We start from the raw sequence: 21,754 nt of genomic DNA, 5'->3' as shown, positions 1-21,754 counted from the left end.
AGGAGATGGAGGCGTAGGGAGGAGGAAGTGAGAAGTGAAGGCGTTTGCCTTCTTGGGGAGTAGGTCTCAAACTGAGGCGGACTGAGAGAAGTAACTCCAATCGCAGTGGGGAGGCAGCTGAGGTGAGGGTCTTCCAATCCGATGGGGCTGGGCTTAGAACTCTGCAAAAGAGTGGTGGGGGGTCATTCGGAGAGGAAGGTGCACAGCTGAGCCGGCGGCCTCCTAAACTGGAAACCGGAGGTTCTAAGCGGCACTGACCTCTCCCCCAGCCTCGGTGGGGAAGCGGGTGAGCGTCCGGAACCGGCTTTCCCGAATCCAAACAGAAGTCCGAGTAGGGCTGACAAGTGAGCCAGGAGTGCGAGAAACAGTGAAGACTCCTCACACTGGGGGGTGCGGGTGGCATTAAACTGGAAACCCGGACTTGAAATTGGGGGGGGGTCCTCAATAGACCATACAGGAGGGATTTGGGGGAGCTGATAAGTACAGCAGGGGCCGAGAAGAGATTCAGGAAACTGACACGGTTTCTACTGGGGTGCAGATGGAGTCTTCCCACTCGAGACGCGATGCATTGGAAGGGTCCCCCAGATTGGATACAGAGGATATGGGACACTGGGAGTGGGCTGAGGGCGGCTGAGGGGCAGCCCTGAATCAGGCTCTGAGGAAATTGGGGGCAGCTTCTCATTCCCACTGGGGGAATGGAGGGCTCTTCACCAGTTGGAACGCGGGGCGCATGGAGGAGGGCACTGGGGCTATCTCCCTCCCGACCCAGGGAGATTGGGGAGCTCTTAAATTCTGTATAGCGGGGACCCTGAGAGGGAGGACTAGGGGGTTCCCGATCCGGAACCGAGCTACCTTGAAGGCACCGGGAAGCGCTTCATTCCGGGAGGGCGTTCCCACGGCCCGGCCCCGCGCTGGGGTGGGTGGGGGGTGCGGCCGCGCCCTGGTCCCGGCCCGCCTCGGGATTCGGGGTCTCTCTCGCTCTCGGGAACCCGGGAGCCTGGTAACAGCGGGGTCCGGACGCCGCCGCCTCGGCGGGCGCCCGGGTGCGCGGGCGAGCGCGGGGCTTTATGCGCGCAGGGCGGCGGGGGGAGGAGCCGGCAGGTCGGCCCCCGGCGGGCCCTCCCCTCGGCCGTCCCCGCCCGCCCGCCCGAGCGGGGTCGGGGGAGGGGGCAGCATGGCCTGTCCGTCCGGCCCCCTTCGCCGCGCTCCTCATCTGCCCCGCGCCGAGCGCTGCCGCCGCCGCCGCCGCCGCCGCTCCGCTGCCCGCGCCGCCCGCGGCTCCCGATGGAGACTGACGCGCCCCAGCCCGGCCTCGCCTCCCCGGACTCGCCGCACGACCCCTGGTACGGCCCGGCCCGGCCCGGCCCGGCCTGCCCGGCCCGCGCCCGCCCCGGCCCCGCCAACATGGCCGATCCGGGTCGGGCCGGGCCTCCCCGGGGCCCGGGCCCGCGCCCCCTGCGCCCTGGCGCCCGGCGCTCACGCGGGCCCTTTGTGTCTCTCCTCCTCCCGCAGCAAGATGTTCATCGGGGGACTCAGTTGGCAGACTACGCAGGGTGAGCGAGCCCGGGAGCGCCCGCCGGCCAGGCAGGGCACCCTGGACCCCCCGGCGCCCCGGAACCGGACACCCCAGCCCGGCCCTGCGCCCTGCTGACCCCGGGCGCCCCCGCGCCCTCTTTCGCGCCCCGCCCGGGGACCCCGAGAGCGCAGGGCGATCGGCAAGCGCGCACGGCCCAGCGGGTGGAGGGGAGGAGATGAGGGGTTCAGGGGGCATCGGGGGGGTGGGCTGGGCCCCCAGGACCCGCCGGCGGCAGCGCCAACTCCGCTCGCACCTGCGGCTCAAACTTTTGTGAGGCGGCTCCCGGAGCGGCGGGAACCCGGCCGGAGCCGTCCCCCCTCCAGCCCAGCTCGGCCCTCGGCTTCCTGGAGCCCCCGTGGGCGCCAGAAGGCTCCACGGGAACTGGGTGAGGGCCACGGGGTGGGGGGGGGCAGTGGAGAGTGCGCAGGCTGCTTGGCGCGGGGGCGGCCGGGCCGCGGCGGGGTCACCGGGGGCAAAGGACGGGGGAAGGGGGGAAGGGCGCGGGCCCGGAGCTGGTCCGAAGGCGGGTGTGTGGTTACAGAAGGGCTGCGCGAATACTTCGGCCAGTTCGGGGAGGTGAAGGAGTGTCTGGTGATGCGGGACCCTCTGACCAAGAGATCCAGGTGAGCCCCTCACCCCCTCCTCCTGCTCCCGGCTCGCCCCCCTCCACCGCCACTCACTGCCTTGTAACCATCTGCCTCTCCCTCACTACCGCGCGCAGGGGTTTCGGCTTCGTCACTTTCATGGACCAGGCGGGGGTGGATAAAGTGCTGGCGCAGTCGCGGCACGAGCTCGACTCCAAAACAGTGAGTGGCCCTCCGGGCGTCGGGGGTCCTTTGGGAGAGGGAGGCCGCCGGAGGAGAGGGTCAGGACTCTCCCCAGAGGACAGTTGGATGGGGTCCTTAAGGAAGGAAGGAAGGAAGGAGTTTTCTGAGTAGAAGGGCTACCAAGCTCCGAAACTTTGTCACTAGAGTCGGGGGTGGTGGGGAGAGGAGAAGAATCCCAGGCCTGCGGTGAGATGCTAACATCCCCCAGCCCCTCCCCGTACCTACTAATCTTGGTGCCTCCCGGAGCAGCTTGGGGTGGGGCTAGGTCCCTCCCCTAGCCCAGACTGGGTGAGTCAGGGTTGCAGAGACCCACCCCGTGGCTTCTCTGGACTCTAGTATTTGATTCCCCACCACCACCGTTCCAAACCAATAGCAAAGCATCACAGAGTCCCCCTCTCCCCCCCTCCCCTTTTGGTCTATGAGATCCCCGCTTTGTGTGGAAGACAGGAACCTGCTTTGCCCGAGAAGGGATTTATGAGAAGGGGACTAGCTTGCCTGGAAACAACCCTTCTGAGGGCTGGATCCGAGGAGAGGCTGCTTTTCTGGCATTCAAACTCCTAAAACATTTTACTGCTGTCCCACTGCTCCCCAGTGTCTTGGGCCCTCCAGGGGGCGCTGGCCCAGGCCCCTGCTCTAGGGGAGAGGGAAAAGGAGAAAGTCAGAGGAGGGGTTACTCTGTGATGGGGTGACCGGAGGCCAGGGGGCTGGGACAGTGTGATCTCTCTCCACACTCCCCCACTCTCCTCCAGCTCTGGGCCTCCCTGCTTGGGTCAGTCCCTGGCTCCTGTTTACCTGTAACAATAGCTGGTTGTGCCCAAGAATTTGCTAAATTACCGCCTGTCCCCAGCTCCTGTTATCTCTGCCCAGTGGCTCCCACTCCTGCTCACAGTAATGAGCAAATGAGGCCAGGCCTCAACTTTGCCGGCTCTGAAAGGATCTTCTTGGCGCAGAGTGAGTGACCCAAGCTGGGAATGGAGAGACAGTGGCCTATTGTTTTTGGTGATTATCTGCCATCAAGCTGCCAGTTCTTCTACCATCCCCTGTCCTCAGAATGCACTGATGGCTTCAGCAGCGCTCAGGAAGCTGAGATTTAGGGACTGGGGCTTGGGAGGGGGTCGGTGGGGGTGGGTTAAGGAAGATTGATAAGGAGAAGAGGGAAGAGGGAAAGGAGGGTGTGATGGGCATCCTTCTGGGGTTTGGGACTCAAAAAGGCAAGGGCTTTGTGTTTGGCATTCTCTGGCCTGGGTCTGGGGGGGTGGGTGGGAGGGAGGTTTATTGTGGGGAGTCTATTTTGGGTTCTGGCTTTCACCTTTTATTTACTTGTTGGGTTTTATTTATGTTACCAGCCGTGAGTCAGAGTGGAGGTGGGGTGTGTCAGGGATCGGGTGTGCGTGGGTCTGTGGGACGTGGCTTGGGTACCATCTCCCCATCAGGGTCTGCGCAGGGGGACTGTCTGAGGTGCTCTGGTGGCTGGGGAGGCTGCTTCCAGGAGAAAGAGAAGGATGAAAATGTCCGTAGAGGTATGAAATCACACCTTCAGACAGGGGAAATGGGCAGTTGTGATGTCCCCTGGAGCCCAGTGGGACTTTGGGAGAGAGGAGACATTGCCCCAGCATGGATTTTAGAGATTCCTTCTCTGTGGGCAGGTCTAGTGGGGGAGCCCAGAGGAGGCCGATCCCTGGTTCTTGCCATTTAGGCAGAGAGGAGCCAGAGCCGGTTGCCTAGAATGAGGCTGAGTTTTGAACGGAAGGAACAAGGTAGACCTTCCCTGCGATTTGCTGGTGAACTTCTGAGTGATATCCACCCAGGTGGGTGGCAAGAAACTCTGGAATGACCAGGCCCCATCGGTCCTGCATTGATCACCATGTCTCTTGCCCTGGCATTTGCTGTTTATCAGTACCCAGGAGCACCCAGGTGCGTCTTGCTTTTCTCCTTTGGTTGTTCACAGCCAAGGGCAAAGGTGGCCTGCTGGCAAAAGCACCTTTGTTTGCTCAATGAAGGGCAGTTCACAAAGGGCTGCTTTCTCCCCTGTTATCTCATTTGATTCCCCATGGCTGCCCCTGGGAAAAGTGCGTGTGATTATCCCCACTTTGCAGATGAGGGAACTGAGGCTCAGAGGGGCGGGCAGGTTGCCAAAATCAGAGGCTTGGGCTGGAACCCTGAATTTCTGATGGAGTCCAAGTCCCATGCCCTTGCACGTTACCAGAACCCGCGCCCTGATTCACTCCAAGCCTGGCCGCATTTTCGCTTGCAGCCTCAAAGAGGGCTGTTAGATGTCGATAGTATTGAGGGAATAGAACTGAGTCCATTCCTGGTGATTTATGAACTCTTACCTTAAAGCAAAGAGTTATTTCCATCCACAAGGCTTCCAAAGTCTGGATTGCATGCCTCACCTAGACAGGTACCTGCATGAAGTCATTAGGTGAGAAGGGCCCTCGAGTAGTACCCTGTGCTCAAAGGAGTTAAGACTTTGCTTACTTTGTTGGGGTTCCTGCTGTGAGCCAAACACTTTGTCAAGTGCTTTGTAAGCATTATCTCAAAGTCTGGGGACAAACCCTTTGGGATGGGTGTTACTATTTGCCTGTTTTGCAGGAGAGGTTGGCCCTGAGGCTCAGAGAGGTTAAGTAACTTGCCCAGGGTCTCACAGCTGGGAAAAAAATGTAAGTGGGATTTGAACCCAGCAGCCTGGCACTAGGGCCTAATTGCTGAACCACTTCACTTTTCGGCTAGAGGCTGTGGTGATTCCTCTCCCCTCTGTGTCACCTCTGTGTCCTGGGATGAGAGAATTCTTCAGGGCTGAAGGCTGTGTGCTCACCCATTTGAAGTGCGAGAACCAAGGTCCCTTTACCTCTCCCTTCTCTTTCAGATTGATCCCAAGGTGGCCTTTCCTCGGCGAGCACAGCCTAAGGTGGGTATGTCTGTGTCTGGGAAGAGCCGTGTTACTTCAGGTAGGGGTCTCCCTAGCATTCCCATCTATGGGAGATGCTTCTGGAACCTCTCTTGGGAGTGTTTCTGGAATAGACTGGGATGGGAAGATATATCCCTAATGTCCTGGCTTTGTGAATTGAAGACATCCTGCCTCTTTCCATCTGTGCTCTGGGATGGACTAGGAGGGGGCTGCATGTGTTGGGAGAAGGAGGAACCCCTCAGGGGGATTCATTGTCCTGTATTTGAAGCCAGTACCCTTCAGATCCTGAGTCGACTTCTGTCTGACCTCATAGATCACAGCCTCTAAACCCAGTGCCCCTGGGGAGGTCAAACCCAGGACAGACACCCCCTGAGGCTGAGCTAGAGTCAGGCCGGGGAGCTGTCTTTAACCCCCAGTCTCCTTCCTACATACAAGTTTGCTGTATTCAGCTTGCAAAGGGGGAAGGGAGCATGGAGTTGGTCACCTGTTGTCTTTCAACTTGGGTGAGTGGCTGCCCTCCCAGTGTTTTCTTTCTCCGGTGTGGTGGTGAGTTTTTCTGGGTGTGTGTGAATTCTGAGCAGTTGAGCTATATAGCATTCAAGACTTTTGGTGCAGGGTAGGGGTCTGAGATTTTATTCCAGGCCTCAAGGCAACTAGCCAAATATTAATTTTTAAATGGTTAAATATAGGGGACAGGAAGGAAGGCTGATTACAGAACAGGGAGCGGAGGACCCCTGAGTCTGCTGACTTGGGTCCTAGGACTAGGTCCTCCTCCAGGAGATCTCTTTCCCCCTTTGCGAGGGGTTAGGTAGGAACCAGGATGCTTTAAGGTCTTGAGCCAGTGGCTTCCACCATGGTGCCCAGCTCCTGCCACAGCAAAGGGAGAGGGATGAGTTGTAGGAGACAGGAAGGGGACATCTCTAGAAGGATCCAGCAGAGGGCCTGAAAGCAATTATGGAGCAGGTATTGGAAGGAAGCCGCACCAGGGAGCACGTGGTCGGAATTGGGTTAATTCCATTAAGCAGTTTGGTGACAGAAGGTGCTTTAGTGTTAGGATGGGGCTGGGAATTGCTGTGGATTAGCCATGCGCTCCTGGGGTAATTAGGACCATGTGTTCTTCCTAAAACGGGGCTGGGGCCACAGGGCTGCCAGAGGTTGGTTTGGGAGGAGGTTGAGGAGGAAAATGTCGGCGTTGAGTTCAGGGGAACCTTGTGATGGGCCTTGGTCTCTCCCAGGGGTGCTGGTGGGGGTCTCTGAGTTACACTATAGGTCTGGGTCACTAACCCGCCCCCTTCCCTGCATTGGTCCTTATGGAAGGCATTTTCCCCTACACAGACCCCAGGGATGGAGGCAGGAGGGAGGCACACTCAAGCCAGCCAGCGTGTGGGGTGCACAGCTGCCCATGACAGGCCTAGAGGCGGGGGTCCATGGGGGAGCTTGGTGGGGGGGGGGGGTTCTGAGTAGCTAGGGCCACAGAGAGCTTGTCAGCTGGTGCCCTGGCAGGAGGGCTCGAGCCCCTGCTGGTGGCAGTAGGCCACAGGACTCAGATGCCCACTTTCTCATTCCCTCCCCTTAACAGATGGTGACTCGAACGAAGAAGATCTTTGTGGGGGGGCTGTCAGTGAACACCACGGTGGAGGACGTGAAGCAGTATTTTGAACAGTTCGGGAAGGTGGGTCAAAACCGGGGGTGCTTGCTGGGGTTGCTTTCACGGGCTATGGAAGCCCTGCAGAATTGGTCAGTACCAGGCAGAGTCCAGCCAGGTCATTCCAATTCTTGCAAAAGAAAAAAGGTGAAAAGGGGACTGGGTCCTTTTGTGGGTGAGGCCAGGCTCCTGTCCTGTCTGGGCCCCAGCCTCTGGAACCAGCTCCAGGGAGAGAAGCCACACAGTAGCTGTCCCTGTTATTGCCCTTCCCCTGTGTTTTTCTCTTGCTTATCTTCATTCTCCCAAGGGAGGCCGCTCTCCCCTAGCCAGTTCAATCTAGTCACCCCTTAGCCTCCTGGGAGTTTGCACCTGTCCAGGCCACGGGCGGTTGCACCTTCCCCCACTTCTTCCTGGTGAGGATGATAAGGAGGCAATAAATATGATTCCCCATTGCACTCAGCACCCTGCTTGCACAGGTGGGAGCTGGGGGGAGGTGCTGATTCCCTAGCTATTTGAGGGGGGTCACTGAGGAGAGCACCCTAAATTCCTGATCAGGCCCAGCAGATTGGCTCTCAGCTCTGAAGTGCATTGAGCTTAAATTTCTGGACCGTTTAGTTTACGAAGGAGATGTGGCATCGTCAGACAATAGGGTGTCCCCAGAAAGGTGAGTGATGGGAGCATCAAGGTCCCATGGGGATATGGCAAAGAGGGGGCCAAGTTTTAAGACTGGGGGTGAAGGAGGGCTGCTGTGCTTAATGCTTAATGTCCCTGGTTTTCCATAATGTGAGACAGTCTACAGGCTTCGTCTCTACCTACCCATCAAGGCGTTTTCAGTTGCCTGCTAGGCCAAGGGCGGCAGCCTTGGGAATGGGATGTGAGCTGGGGACTGGGTGGGTTTCCAGGGCCCTGTCTCTAGGGGAGAAGAGGAGAGGGTGGGAGGGCCCCTGGCCAGCGGCTGCAGGCGGCGTGGGGGCCAGAGGCCTAGGCTCAGGCGCCTCCGTGGGGACCCGGGTACAGGACGGAGGGCAGGTCGGCGGTCTCGGCCCCAGAGGGAAGGGCGCTCCTGGGAAGCAGCAGGCCCGCTCGGCTCCGGCGGGGTGTCTTTGTGTCTGAGCGCCGAGCATTAGAGCTCGCACTAATCTGATCCAGCAGCTGTGATTGGAGGCCGCCTGCCCCCGGGGCCGGCGTTGCCATGGCAACCGGGCCCCAGGAGAAGCCGTCAGCGGCCGCGTCTTTTGTTCGGGCCTAAATCGGCGTTGGCATGTGAAACCGGCCCGGGGAGGCCAGGGGGAGCCGGAGAATAGGCTGCCAGGGAGCGAGGGGGACAGCCGGGAATGCCAAGGGCCCCGCGGCGGGGGGCCCCCCGCCCGGATCGAGGGGCCGCCGCCGAGGGGGGAACAATGGTCAGCCGCCATGGCTGCCACTCAGGCTTAGCGGCCGCCGAACTTGGCGGCTCCCACTGGTCAGCAGGCCCCGGCCGCCTCCCCTCCCCCTGCTGGAGCCCTCCTGCCCCCGGGTTCCCATGGAGACCAAAGCCTATTAAGGACACTGGGCTGGGAGCCTCCCTCCCCTCAGCTGGCCTCAGGAGGGGACACCAGTGGGGGTCCCCTGGACCCCCAGCCACTTTCCTTGCTCCCTGCCCTGGCCTCAACCCCACTGCCTCGCTAGGGGTCTGTCTAGCCAAGGCCAGGTTTGAAGGATCTGGGGGGCCAGGAGTGGTGGAGTTGGATGGTTGGGTGAAGGAAGGCCAGAAGGGCTGTGGATTTGGGCTGAATCACTCTGTGGGTCAGGCAGGAAACTAGAGCTATAGGATTAAGGAAGAGGGTGTGGCTTTTATTCATTATTTCAAAAATAATTACTGAGTACAAGTCAAGGTGCTAGATAGGATGGCCATCACCATAGCTGACCTGGGCGCTGTCCTCAGGGAACCTTCAAGAGCAAGGGGTATTGGGCTGTTCGTTCTCTTCCCCCATGTGACTGTGGGTAAGCCCCTCCCTAATAAAGGTCATAATAGCTATTACTTATTAAGCACTTACTATCCCAGGTAATGTGAGTTCGTGTTACAGGTGCTATGTCATTTATCTCCTCTATACAATTGATAAACACTGTTACACCCATTTTACAGATGAGGAAACCTAGCCCAAGGTTACCCAACCAGCAAATGCAGGATCTCAGATTCCATTTCTAGTCTGTCCTACTGGCAGCCTGTATTTTTATCACAACTGGATTTCTGGATTTCTCTTTTCCATTGTTAAAATAAGAGGGAGGGGAAGATGTGCGGAGCCCAAAGTTTCTATCCAGTTTGGCAGGTCTAGCTGATTTGGGATTGGACACAGAATGGGTCCATAAGGATGAGAGTGGCAGGGGTACTCTGCCGCAGGCCCCTGGAACAGGAAGCTCCTTGGGGAGGGGAGGTGTCATTTCCCTCTGAGATCCTCCAGGGACCCCGCTGCCTCCTGGCTTAGTGGGGTCCTGGATCTCCCAGGGGAGCGTCAGAGACCTGGTGCTGCTTGGCGCCTCAGGAGAGCTGGGGGACCACCCTGTTCAGAGGCTGCCTTCGCCACTTTAATGAGGCAGATGACAGGCTGGAAAGAGAGCCAAGGAGAGTGGAGGAGAGGCTGTACCCAATGGCTTCAGGAACTTTTCCTTCATCCCTTGGGTGTCTGACCATTTGGGGGAGGGTCAGCAGCTAAAATGGGATGTGTGTGTTGGGGGGGTGGAGGGATGGGGGTGGGCAGGGTACAGAAGCAGCCCTTGATTTCCACCAAGGACAAATCAAACCTTAGCTTAACCCCATGAGGTGGCTGACATTGGCTGAAGAATTAAGAGGACAAGAAGGAAGTACCAGCTGTAGGCAAAGGGAGGGAAATGAGACTGCAGGAGGGAAGCTAAAGCCTTTGGCTGTCCATGTATCCAAGGGGGTGCCATGAGGGAGTAGCAAGAAGAGGAGACTGGGGTGCAAGGGAGGGGGGATCATGTAGCCCACTCCCCTTCCTCAGCCCCTGCCCCTCCCCCAGTCAGTGGGAGGCAAGCAGCCCAGGCACTGAACTCTACTTGCTTTAATTACAGCCTCTAGCAAAAGGAAACCTCAATTAGAGGAAAAGATCTGTACCAGCAGAGGGGAGTCAGGTCTGGCTGGAGTGGCTGCTGTCCTCCTGGCCTTTTGCAGAAAGGGAAGAGGCTTTCATTGCCCCGTTTCTATCTTGCTCCCATATTTCCTTCTTGAGCACCCACTCCGTGCCTCCTCCTCCTCCCAGGCTTGCTCTAGGATTTGCTGTGTGACCTTGGTGGGTGACTTTACCTCTCTGAGCCCACTTCCTGATCTACAGAACGAGGCTCTTCCATTGCCGGGACTGTAGAGAGGATGATGGGGCCAAGAGGCAGGCATGTATTCGGTGCTTCGTATTTGCAGGCTTGTCCGTGGAGAATCTGGTGGTTGGTTGGGAGGTGCCTTGGCATCCAGGTGGGGTAGCGGATGGAAAGTCATCCCCTGCACTGGGAGCAGGTTCAAAGCGAAAGCCTAGCCTGCACGAGAGGCACGTGGGTGTGGGAGCCCCTGCTGCGGGCTTGTGGCGGGTACCCTGGTCTCTGGTGGGTCCACCATGGCGGGCTCTGTTTCAGGTGGACGATGCCATGTTGATGTTTGACAAAACCACCAATCGGCACCGAGGTGAGTGTGGCGCCTCCCCCTCCCCAGGCCAGGCTGGGGGCCTGTGGTCAGCCTGGGGGCTGCAGGTCACAGCTGCCCTTTCATCTTGCCTCCTGACATCCTATCCCCAAGGATCTGCATCCTCTCCAGGGCCTGGTCTTACAGAAGGCTTTTGTCCCGCCGTTTCCTGTGCTAGAAACTCGCCCAATTGCAGACACCCGAGAGGAGCAGAGGAGCAACCTCCCCCTTCCAAACTGAGCCCTCCCCACACACCCCCACCCCCGCCCCAGCCGCTGTCTGCCCAGCCTGTGTCTGCTGGGGCTTTACCTTGTCCCTGGTAACCAGAGCTTAGGCCAGGCCGCCCCAGGGTCAGGCTGACTGCACAGCCTCCAGCAGTCTGCTCCTGCGTTCCACCCCCACCAGCGGGCTGAGCCCAGCCCCCAACTCCCTTGCCCCTGAACCTGTGAGCATCTGGGCCACAGTGTGCATTGCCTGGTTGTTTTTCTCCCAGGGGCCTTGCCTTCTGAGAAATCCCATTCCAACCCCTGGGGCACACCCCGGAGGACATGGTTTGTTTCTCCAGTTGCTTCAGGGTGTATTAGCCTGTTTGGGGATTGGGGTATGTGCTAGGGTGGGTATGTGTGTATGTATGTGTGTATTTGTATCTGTGCGTGCGACGGTATCTGTGTCTGAATCTTTGTATGTGTTTGGTGTGTCAGGGTAACTATTCACGTGTAGAGGGGGCCTTTGTGAGTGCTGCCAGGTATCTGTATGATATGTGGGTCCCTAGGTGTGTGTGTGTGCATGCGTGTGCGCGTGCATGCGGGCATCTGTGTGTCATAATGTATGTGACCGTGTACAAACATAGGTTTGTGTGTGTACGCTTCTGTGTAAATGTACATAAGTGTTTGCGTGTGCTCTTCCTTCCTTTGGAAAGCACCTGAGAAGGAGAAAAGGCACGTTGAGTGTATTTTCATGATGGCTGTAATGCTTTCTAATTTGCTCTGTGACCTTGGACAAGTCACTTCACTTCCCTGAGCCTTGGCTTTCACATCTGTAATGCAGGGGCTAGAAACCCCGCTTCAGCAGGCAGGGAGTTGAAAGAAGAAGAGGAGAAAGACTCCCAGGCTGTGGGCAGAGGCTTTTGTTAACTCTCAGGCAGTGGCCTGTAAGAGAGGAGTGCTGGTGTGGTATCACTGGAGGCTGGGTTTTGACCATAAGCCCTGGTTTTTGTCCCCTTTGTGCTCTAGGGTTCGGGTTTGTCACGTTTGAGAGCGAGGACATCGTGGAGAAAGTGTGTGAAATCCACTTCCATGAAATCAACAACAAAATGGTGAGGGGGGACTGGACGGGTGGAGGTGCAGAGAGAGATGGGGCGGCGGGGGGGGGGGGTCTCAGAGGTTCTAGAGGCCCGCAGAAGGGAATCACAGTCCATGGGGCAGAGCCGGGTTCTCCTACCCCCTGAAGATCTGGACACTGAAGCCCGTGTCTCCTTGTGGTTACAAAACATGGCTGGTGGAGGCGAGAGGCCCGATTAACCTTTCTCACTCTACCACTTGCCAGTCTCGTTAGGCAGATGATCTCCTGCTTAGAGCCCTTTTCCACATCTGTGCCCGTAGTACCCCCCTCACGGGCTTGGTGTAAGCCACTACGGCCTGCAAAACCATTTATGTAATCTCTGGCACCCAGCGAGCACTCCATGAATGGTATCTACGAACCTAACAGACAGGAGGCCTGCTAGGGAACCAGAGGATCTGCGACCCTGCTGTCTGGAGGAGGGACTAACCCTCAGGTCTCATTGCAGGTGGAATGTAAGAAAGCTCAGCCAAAAGAGGTGATGTCGCCAACGGGCTCAGCCCGGGGGAGGTCTCGAGTCATGCCCTATGGGATGGACGCCTTCATGCTGGGCATCGGCATGCTGGGTATGTGCTAGGCCTGCACCTGTGGCTACTTCCTGCCCGGAACTGCTCCCAGGGCTCCTAGGGGCTGCGTAGGTGTTGCCTCTCCTCTGTGGGCTGCCCTCCTGCATGAGTCCCTGGGCTGGAGTGGGGACCGAGGTGCTCAAGCTTCCCAGCCCACCCAGGGTGGGGCGATTTGGTTGTGGGGTGCTGCCCTCTGGCGGTGGCCAGAAAATGGCTCAGCTGCTCCTTCATCGATCCTTCTGTCCATCTGTCCACTTGTTCATCCATCCATCCAACTCGTAGTGATTGAGCAACTATAAAATGCAGGGCAGTGTGCCAGCAAAGAGAGCAGTGACTTTCCTTGGAGCTTTGTGGTCTGGCAGGGAAAACAAGTAAGAATATGAATAAATAGGGTTGGATGGAGTTTAGGGGGCGCAGAGGGCATGGGCGTAGGGAACTGGGACGGAGGTTTGGAGAAGCCAGAAAGAAAGTTCCATTTAAGTTGAGGGCTGTGGGTTGAGTGGGTGCTGGTTGCAGAAGGTCAGGGGAGAAAGGAAGGGTGCAGTGTTACAGGCAGAGGGGAGAGCATTTACAAAGACCCAGAGACTTTGGGGAAGGCAAAAAGAAAGCAGCTGCTTCTTGTCACTCAACTGATACCCACTGAGCAGTTTCTGAGAGGCAGGCCCTGCCCTCCTGGGCTTTCCCATCAAGCAGGAGGCAGGAGTCACTAGGTTTATAGCATAGCCTTGGGAGGCTGTGGGAGGTCCAAGGAGGCACCCAAAACCCACCTGGTGGTCCGGGAGGCCCCCTGGAGTAAGTGCAGGAGGCCATGAGCCTTGGAAGGTAAGCAGGATCCAACAGTGCTGGGGGCCCACAACGATGGGGGGGTGACATCTGAGCTGGGCGCCCCAGGGAGCTCACAGTCTCCCTAGAGAGACAAGATGCATACACACAGAAAGAACTATGTAGAGGAGTCTTTTTGCCAGGAATGGAGGAAAGGGAGCTCTGGGAATTCAGAGGTGGTGGTGGGGGCACGGGGGCCATGGCATGGGCTAGGGGTCAGGATTGGGATCACAGATAGAGTGGATGAGGAAAGCAGCATCCACACAGGGCACTGTCTTTGCTTCAAGTTTTCTTTTAACTCTCTATTCAGAAGTAATTTCAAACTTTGAGAAGAGTTGCAAAAATGTGATACAAAGAATATCCATGTACCTTATGGTTAATATTATATCCCATTTGCTTTTACCCATTGCTCTCTCTGTATGCGTATATATGTGTGTATATATAAATGTACAGACACACGCACATAATACACTGGTGGTTTTCCACTGAATCATCTGAGCTTAAATCACATGCATTATGGCCCTTAGCCTGTAAATACTTCAATGTGTTATTTCTTAAGATTAGGGGTCTTTCGTCCATGAAGCCACATGATAATAATCCACTTCATACAATTATGTTTTTCCAATATTTTAAGCTATTTCCCAGTTTGATCAGTTGGCCCAGTAATGTTCTTTATAGCATGTTTTTGCCCCCAAATAGGATCCGGGCTAGAATCCGATATTGCGTTCAGTTGTCTCGTCTCGTTAGCCTCCTTCGGTCTGGAACACTGAGACCCGTTTTCTTTTCAAGGTGATTCATTAGCTGGTTTCACCCCATCTTAAAAACGACAAAGAAGGAAAGAGTGGTTAAGAGACTTAGAACCAGTTAGCTCTGAATGCGAATCCCCGTGACACCATTATTACTCTCATTGTTTGTTATTATTACTCTGTGATTTTTCTGGCAAAGCCGCAGTTACATATTAGCTGCGTACATGTAGCAGGAACCAGGAGCTTGTCCTGGAGATAAGAAATAAAAGATGGGGAAGACAGAAAATCAGCTCTTTGAAAAAGCCCTGGGAGGCGCTCCTGGCTGGCTTAGTTGGAGGAAAGCGTGACTCTGGATCTCAGGGTTGGTCCTGAGATTGAGCTCTGTGTTGGGTGTGGAGATTACTTAAAATAAAAACAACAACAACAACAAAGCCCTGGGATAAGTTCAGATAATGTTATCGTTGGTGCTATGGGAAAATTGATAAATATTGTAACTGATGGGAGGGAGGAATCTTGTGGAATGACCTCTCCAAGGAGGTGACATTTGAGCTGGGACTTGCACAATGACAAGGACACAGTCACGGGAAAAACTGGCAGGGGGAGAGTGTTCCAGGCAGAGAAAACAGCCTGTGCAAAGCCCTGAGGTGGGAAGGAGCTTGGTGGCTTTGAGAAACAGCAGGGAGGCCAGTGTGACTGGAGGAGAGTGCAGATGAGGACAGAAGGGAGGCAGGAGTCAGCGCAAAGGGTCTTGGTCAGGGTTTGGACTATTCTCAGCCAATGTGTCTCCTCTCTGAGCCTCAGTTTTCCCCACCTGTAAAATGGGGTTCCTGATAGTACCTGCCTCTTAGGATTCCTGTGAGGCTTAAGGAGAGAATGAAGTATGCAGTGGGCTTAGCCCAGGGCTTGGCATGCAGAAGGTGTTTGGTAAATGTGGCTGTTATCTGTGCTGTGAGGTGGGGAGGGAAAAGAGTGGCTCAGATCCTTCCCTGCTGAGCAGGGTCGCAGCACTAGGTGAGGCCTCTGACACTAGCCCCCTCATCCTATCAGGTTACCCCGGTTTCCAGGCCACAACCTATGCCAGCCGGAGTTACACAGGCCTCGCCCCTGGCTACACCTACCAGTTCCCTGGTAAGTCCTGCTTGGTTGTCCCTCTGCTGCCAGCATGTCCCCGGTTCCCCCCGGCAGTCTGACTCCTCAGGGCGGTGTCTGGGGGTGCATGGCTGGGGGAGGGCGGGTCTGCCTGCTGGAGGCTTGGAAGGAAGGGCATGTCTGAGGAAGAAGCACCTTTCCCCACCCATCCCCTCCCCCACTCCTCCCCAGAAGGTGGGGACCCCCCCCACCCCCACGTGGTCCTGCATGGCACGGTTCTCTCTCAGGCAGATCTTTGCCTGCATCCTGCCTTTTCTCCCCTCATCACGCCATTCTGAGTTGCCACTTCCACCAAAGAAGGCATCAGACTTGTGGCAGAAGCCTCCCTGAGGGCCAACGCCAGTTGTGTCTTTTATGGTCACACTTACAATGACCACGTGCTCCGCTGAGCCCTCTAAAGGCCCACAAGACTTTTCACGCCCCCCACCCCGCCATGCGGAAAAGCAATCCAAAACCTTGATGATCATCACCCTCATTTGTAATTCAAAATAAAAATAACACTAGACCTTAAAGTAAGTGGCAGGAAGCCCAACACAGCTCTGAATTTTGCCATGGTGGGTCTTCAGTGTTGTTTTCTTTGAAATATCAGACATCAAATTTTTGCATGCTTTTTTTTTTTTCTTTTTCCATTTCTGGTTTTTTTTTTTGGCGGGGGGGAGCCTTTTTAAGAGGGTCCCTGAGCACTTGCATCCTTTGCCTCTTGGGCTGTCCAGTTTGGCGTCCTTCCTCGACACGATGTTGTCTAATCCTGACAACACTCACGGGGGAGGGATGACCATCCTCATCTTACAAGTGAGGAAACAGTCTCAGAGAGCAAATGGCCTTGCTAAGACAACCCATCATCTAGAAGGATGTGGAGCTGGGAACCCAGCCTGAGCCTGACAGGCTCTGGGGTCACGGTCTTTTCATCAGTGCTGCCTCGCCAGCTCCTCCCCACAAACAAACAAACAAACACACACACAGGAGAAGAGGAGGATTCTGGGAGGCGTTTTGGTGCAATCTTAACATCTTTTAAGAAACACCAGAACAGTCGCTCCGGCATTGGCCAGCGCCCAGGGTGTAGGTGGCAACTCCGCCTGTTCTTTTTCTCTCTGTCTCTCCTCTGCCTTCTCCACCTTTGCCTGCTGGGCACCGTGCTCTCCCCATCCCAGCTCTGGGGTCCTGTGCATGGCCTGTCCCCCTACCCAGTGTCCCTGTGGGTGCACCCGTCCTCCCTGGGCCGTGCCCCAGGGGCCTCCCCTGGATCTTCCTAAGCTGTTTTACGTTTCATTTTAGAATTCCGTGTAGAGCGGACCCCTCTCCCGAGCGCCCCAGTCCTCCCCGAGCTTACAGGTCAGTCGCTCGGATTTCCTACACCTCACAGGCCACACGGGGAGAAAGAGAAGGACCCAGGGGTCTTCCCCGGGGAAAGCTAGTGGGACCCTTTTCTCCTGTCCAGCAGCGCTCTGGCTGTGGGGACAACAGACTCTGCCCGGGCCCTGGCCAGTCTGTGTAGCTCATGGCCCTGAAGGGTGGGGCATGGGGCCAAGCCCAGCAGATGGAGGAGAAATCACTCATTCATCTATTTGGCAAATATTTATCTAGCGCCTCCCATGTGCCAGGCACCGAGTAGACTAGACTCTGGGATCCAGCAGTGAAGAGCCAGGGCCTCACACTCAGACTAGAGTGGGCCCGGTGGGGTCTTGGACATACTGGAGTGCGCATGCCTCCACTCTGTGCCAGCCGACCCTTGCCGGGAGGGGATGCCCACCTAGTAGTCGGAGATCTCAGTTTCTGAGGGAAGCCAGAAACCCAGCTTTTGCTTCTGAATGGATTTTTCAATAGTTCTCAGATGTTGGCAACGAATTTGAAATTGTTAAGCCACTGCAGGCCAAACGAAACCTTTGTGAGGGCCAAATCCAGCCCTCAGGCTGCCCCTTTGCAGCTTCCGAACAAGCTGCCTGAAGGCGCACTTGGCCTCCTCCGGAGCCATCTCTCCCCCTGCAGCTTTTGCTTGGGACCCGCAGCCCCTGATTCGGGGCTGGGGGCGTGGCCAAGTCCGGGGGGGGGGGGGGGGGCGGGGCATGTGCGGCGAAGGTAGGCTGCAGGGGGTTTCTCTGTTCAACCTGCTTCTCCCCCACCTCACCCCAGACTCTCCCCCCCAACCTGGCCGTGTGTGGAGGACGTGAGCATGGATGCAGCTTGCGATGACTCCTTCCTTCCAAGGGGTGCTCGGGGGGCCCCCCAAAATGGGGAAAGGGGAAGAAAACCAGGGGGTGAGGAAAGGGGAAGGAGTAAAGAGTCCTGTAGGTGGGGGGTGGTAGAGGCCCCTCCCTGAGCAGAGTTGGGTTTGACCCGCCATGGAGATGTTGGAAGGAAGATTCTTTTCTCCTCATTTCAGAACTTTGTGCTGAGGACCTACTACGTGGGTTACTCAAGCCAGGCCCCAGGGGCACGGCAGGGACAAGACAGGGCCAGGCCCTGCTCTCACAGGACGTGCAGTCTAGAGAGGAAACCAAATACTTATTATATAAATGAGTAATCCCTTACAGTTGTGATAAGCAGTTACTCAGGTTGGCGCTGACTTTGCTTTGTGGAAATGCCTAACCAGACTGAGAACCAGGCATCAGAGCCCAGCCCCTGCCCTTAAAAGAACTGAGAGAAGACATGTCCCCTTAGCGGCTGGCTTGGTGCAGGGGCAGAGGCTTTCCCTGGAGGCCTGGAGTTTGGACTCTTCTCTTGCCTTCAGGAGATGTGGGTGTTTCCTTCAGGCATTCAGGAGACATTTATCATGCCAGATGCTCTTCCAGGTGGGGATGCAGCCATGAATGAGACGGACAAGGTCCCTGGCTCTTGGAGCTGGTATTTCAGTGGAGAGAGACGGCAGTAAATAAGTAGACAAATGAATGAAGTAATTGCAGAGGGTGAGAAGTCGCACAGGGAAAATAAAACCGGGAGATGCTTTAAGGCCTTAGGGCCAAGGGCAGGAGGCTGCCTTAGTGAGGGTGGCCAAGGAAGGGGATGTCGGGGTGAGGAGCCAACTGTATTGGCTCTTAGGCAAGGCTCTTCCACAGTTTAGGAATCATGCTGTCCCCAGACTTTAATCCCCCAGACCCAAGGCTGTTCAGGGGCCATTTCCGGAGTCCCTAGCCCCAATCCAGTACCAGTTCTGGGTCAAGGTCGCCAAAACAGCCCCACGGGGTGCATTTTGGAATGGCAGACTGTATTCCTGAGGGCAAATGCCAACTCAGAGGACTCTGGGTGGGGTGCGGCCTCAGGGGCTGCAGTGTCAGAGCCAGGCGGTAGAGGGCGCTCACCCACTACCGCAGCCCCAGGGAGCTCCAGGTTCAAGCCAACCCCTTATTTAAGAAGAGGAGCCTCTTAGGGGCGCCTGGCTGGCTTAGTCCTAAAAGCATACAACTCTTAACCTCCGGGTTGTGAGTTCAAGCCTCCCATTGGGTGTAGAGATATCTTAGGGGTAAAAAGAAGAGGTTCCTTTTACTCCTTCAGCATTTATTAAACACCTACTGTGTGTAAGACAGGGTGCTGGGCACCATGGAGGTGGACAGCAAACAAGGATATAGCAGTATCTGTATGTGAAGAAGGGAACTAGAGAAGGAGCTAGGGGAATTTGGGGGAGATAGTGGTCGTTTCCGTTTCGGAGGCCGTCAGGGGAGCCCTGAGGCGGGGAATTGGGTGCATATAATTTACCAAGGGCACCGGCCTCAGGAGAAGGACAGTGAGTGAAACAGGAGAGGCAGAAGGTCTGAAGCTGAACTGTGGCCTGGACTGGAGTCTGGCTTCCGCCCGATCCCACCGGGAGCTCTGAGACAGGCACTGCACCTCAGCGTTGGCCCCACCTTGAAGCAACAGGCCTGGCTTCTTGTACCCAATGTCAGTCAGCCAGTGGCTGCAGTTGCCTGGGGTTGGGTTGCTGGCCATAAGCTCCTGGGAGCCTCTGGGCTAGGTGGTCCCGTCCGGCCAGCGGCACTCTCTAGAGAAGGGGGCATCACTCAGAGCAGCTCAGGGTGGGGTGCCCCGCTCCCCACCCTGAGTTTTGCGTTGTTTAGCTGTGTTGCTTGAGTTTGGGGGTGGGAGGAAACTGAGGTTGAGTCCATTGCTAGGAAGCTGTCCACTCTCCTTCCTTTCTCTACCCATTCTGTGGGTCAGGGCACAGCTGGTGCCCTAAGGGAGTGCCTTCTGCCTCGATGCGGATGCCTTGATGCTGCCCAGAGGGGGCCTCCATTGTCCACTTCAGTCCCCTCACCCAGCACACTGAAGTGCCCATACCTTTCCTTTCAGCCATTCCTCTCACTGCTTACGGACCAATGGCGGCAGCGGCGGCAGCGGCGGCTGTGGTTCGAGGGACAGGTGAGGACTTCTGGGGTGCAGGAAGCAGAGGAGAGGTGTTCGGGGCAGAGAAGTCTAGAGGGGAGAGGAGGTAGCTACTGCCACCCTTTTCAGAAGGACTTATTTATTTATTCCTTTGCTCCCCAAGTATTAATAGAGCACCTGGCGAGCCAGCCAGGAAGGAGGCTCCTGTCCTCCAGAGCTTACAGGCTGGTGGGGGCATCGGGTGTGACAGAGGCAGGCATTCTGAAGGACAAGCCTGCTCTGCTGGAGCGAGCCTGGTACCAGAGGTGCTCACAGCTGGAGCCTCTCAGGAAGGCTTCCAGGAGGACACACCCCTTAACTTCTAACTTGAAGGCAAAGTGGAAGAAAAGTGTCCCAAGCAGAGGCCAGTTAGCCTGGGGGGAGTACAGGAACAGGGCGTGGGGAGGACAAGCAGGAGGAACCAGGCCCTGGGAGACACAGAACATTGAAGCAGTGGAGCGATGTCGATTCTGGAAAATGCACTGGGCTGCCAGATGGGTGGCGGTGGATGGACCTGGGGAGACCTCCAGGGAGTGGACCCACCATCCCGCTGGGATGTAGGGATAAGGGAGAGGGAAGGCTCAAGGTCATGTTAAGTGGGTGGAACAGGTTTTGTTTTGGGGGGGGTGTCGTGGGGCAGCAGTGGGCGCCGGGGCTATCACCGTCTTCTTTCTGGGTTGCCAGGCTCTCACCCCTGGACGATGGCTCCCCCTCCAGGTTCAACTCCCAGCCGCACAGGGGGCTTCCTGGGGACCACAAGCCCTGGCCCCATGGCCGAGCTCTATGGGGCAGCCAACCAGGACTCAGGGGTCAGCAGTTACATCAGCGCTGCTAGCCCCGCCCCCAGCACCGGCTTTGGCCACAGTCTTGGGGTGAGTGGCCAGTCCTGGAAGACTCACAAGTTGGAGGAGGGAGAGGTTTTGTCTGTTTGCAGGGGCAGAAAGGGGCTGAGGGAGGATGGATGGAAAGAGACGGTCACCAAGGGGGAACAGTGGGGCTCATCATTCAATCCATGGGCCAGGCATGAGGCGGGCTCTGGGGATATCATGCAGACTCACTGTCTCTGGCCACATGGAGGCTAGATTCTAGCTCAGGGGTGCCCTCATTTTAACCAGGGTACTGGAAATACGCAGATCCCAAGCCCTACCCTAGAGTGTCTTCTCCTGCGTCTGCAGTGGGGGCAGTATGGCAGGGCTAGACAAGGGTCTGTGCCTCACCCTCGGTGTTCCTCAGAAGAGAGGAGCCCCTGGGTCTTCTCTGCATCCCTAGGAATTCTAGGAGTCAAATTCTTTTCTCCCCCAGGGCCCCTTGATTGCCACAGCTTTCACCAATGGGTACCACTGAAGCAGGAAACAGGTGGCAGGAGGTGAGGAGGTGGGCCAGGGTCTGGGGTGGGGGTGGCACTGGGGAGGCTGGCACCCAGCAGCGCCATCTGGCACACAGACTTTGTCCCCGCCTTCATGGAGCCCACGGTGCAGGGAGGAGACAGAACTTTCATGACCGCAGTGGTCAATGAACCTGAAAAGCTGCTCAGCCTGCTACATAAAAAACGTAAATGAAAACCACAATAAGGCAGCCAATGCCACCTGTCAAAGATTTTTTTTTTAAGATGCCTAATGCCCAACATTGATGAGGGTGTAGGAGAAGCAACAGGTAACTTGTCTCAGGGTTTCCAAAGAGCGACTGGCACTGTTAATCCAGATGTTGAACATTCATGCCCTTGACCCAACGAGTCCACTTCTAGGCATTTATTTAAAAAACTGCAAAAAATCGGGGCACCTGGCTGGCTCAGTTGGAAGAGGGTGTGATTCTTGACCTCAGGGTCTTGAGTTCTAAGCCCCATGTTGGGTGTAGAAATTACTTAAATAAAATTTTTTAAAAAATATAAAAACTGCAAAACACTGAAATGCCCATCAAAGGGAGAGTGAGTACTAAGTCAGCATATGCATACGCCGGCATATTACACAGCCATGAAAACGGGATACTGTCAGCATACATGCATGTCCAGAGAGAGAGAGAGAGCGAGAACTCTGTACACATGGTCACAGGGGGATCCTGGGTGAACCTGGGGCATTTCGTTTGTTCCTTCCTTCCTGCGTTGATTCCAACGAGCATTAGTGGAGCACTGTTTCAGGAAAGAGGGATGTAGGAGACAGA

The 21,754-nt window shown here is 56.4% G+C and overlaps 1 protein-coding gene across 2 annotated transcripts; it reads left to right on the top strand.

Moving 5' to 3' along the window:
- The first annotated feature begins 1,284 nt into the window (after positions 1 to 1,284).
- LOC111156513 (musashi RNA binding protein 1) lies at positions 1,285 to 20,941 on the top strand. Of its 2 annotated transcripts, XM_022517457.1 has the most exons (14): positions 1,285 to 1,343; positions 1,513 to 1,553; positions 2,118 to 2,199; positions 2,298 to 2,382; positions 5,270 to 5,311; positions 6,891 to 6,983; positions 10,578 to 10,626; positions 11,856 to 11,938; positions 12,410 to 12,527; positions 15,143 to 15,223; positions 16,520 to 16,576; positions 19,526 to 19,594; positions 20,282 to 20,469; positions 20,900 to 20,941. In XM_022517457.1, exons 1-14 carry the CDS (start codon positions 1,285 to 1,287, stop codon positions 20,939 to 20,941), a joined length of 1,089 nt encoding a protein of 362 aa, XP_022373165.1. The 2 variants fall into 2 exon arrangements, with proteins under 2 accessions (XP_022373165.1, XP_022373166.1); XM_022517458.1 differs by lacking the exons at positions 1,285 to 1,343; positions 16,520 to 16,576 and having other exon boundaries at positions 1,517 to 1,553; positions 19,526 to 19,609.
- The last annotated feature ends 813 nt before the right edge of the window (positions 20,942 to 21,754 follow it).

Source organism: Enhydra lutris, unplaced genomic scaffold, assembly GCF_002288905.1.
Source record: "Enhydra lutris kenyoni isolate GAN:26980312 unplaced genomic scaffold, ASM228890v2 scaffoldscaffold46, whole genome shotgun sequence".
Lineage (NCBI taxonomy): Eukaryota > Metazoa > Chordata > Mammalia > Carnivora > Mustelidae > Enhydra > Enhydra lutris.
Note: the sequence above shows the minus strand (reverse complement) of the source record. Positions and strands in the feature narration are given on the sequence as shown.

What these genes read in the sequence shown, in the direction of transcription:
- LOC111156513 (XM_022517457.1), top strand. Translation starts at nt 1,285, where the DNA reads ATGGAGACTGACGCGCCCCAGCCCGGCCTCGCCTCCCCGGACTCGCCG. An exon ending in AACCACCAATCGGCACCGAG is followed by an intron (nt 10,627 to 11,855) that starts GTGAGTGTGGCG and finishes TTTGTGCTCTAG; the next exon opens with GGTTCGGGTTTGTCACGTTT. An exon ending in ATGAAATCAACAACAAAATG is followed by an intron (nt 11,939 to 12,409) that starts GTGAGGGGGGAC and finishes GTCTCATTGCAG; the next exon opens with GTGGAATGTAAGAAAGCTCA.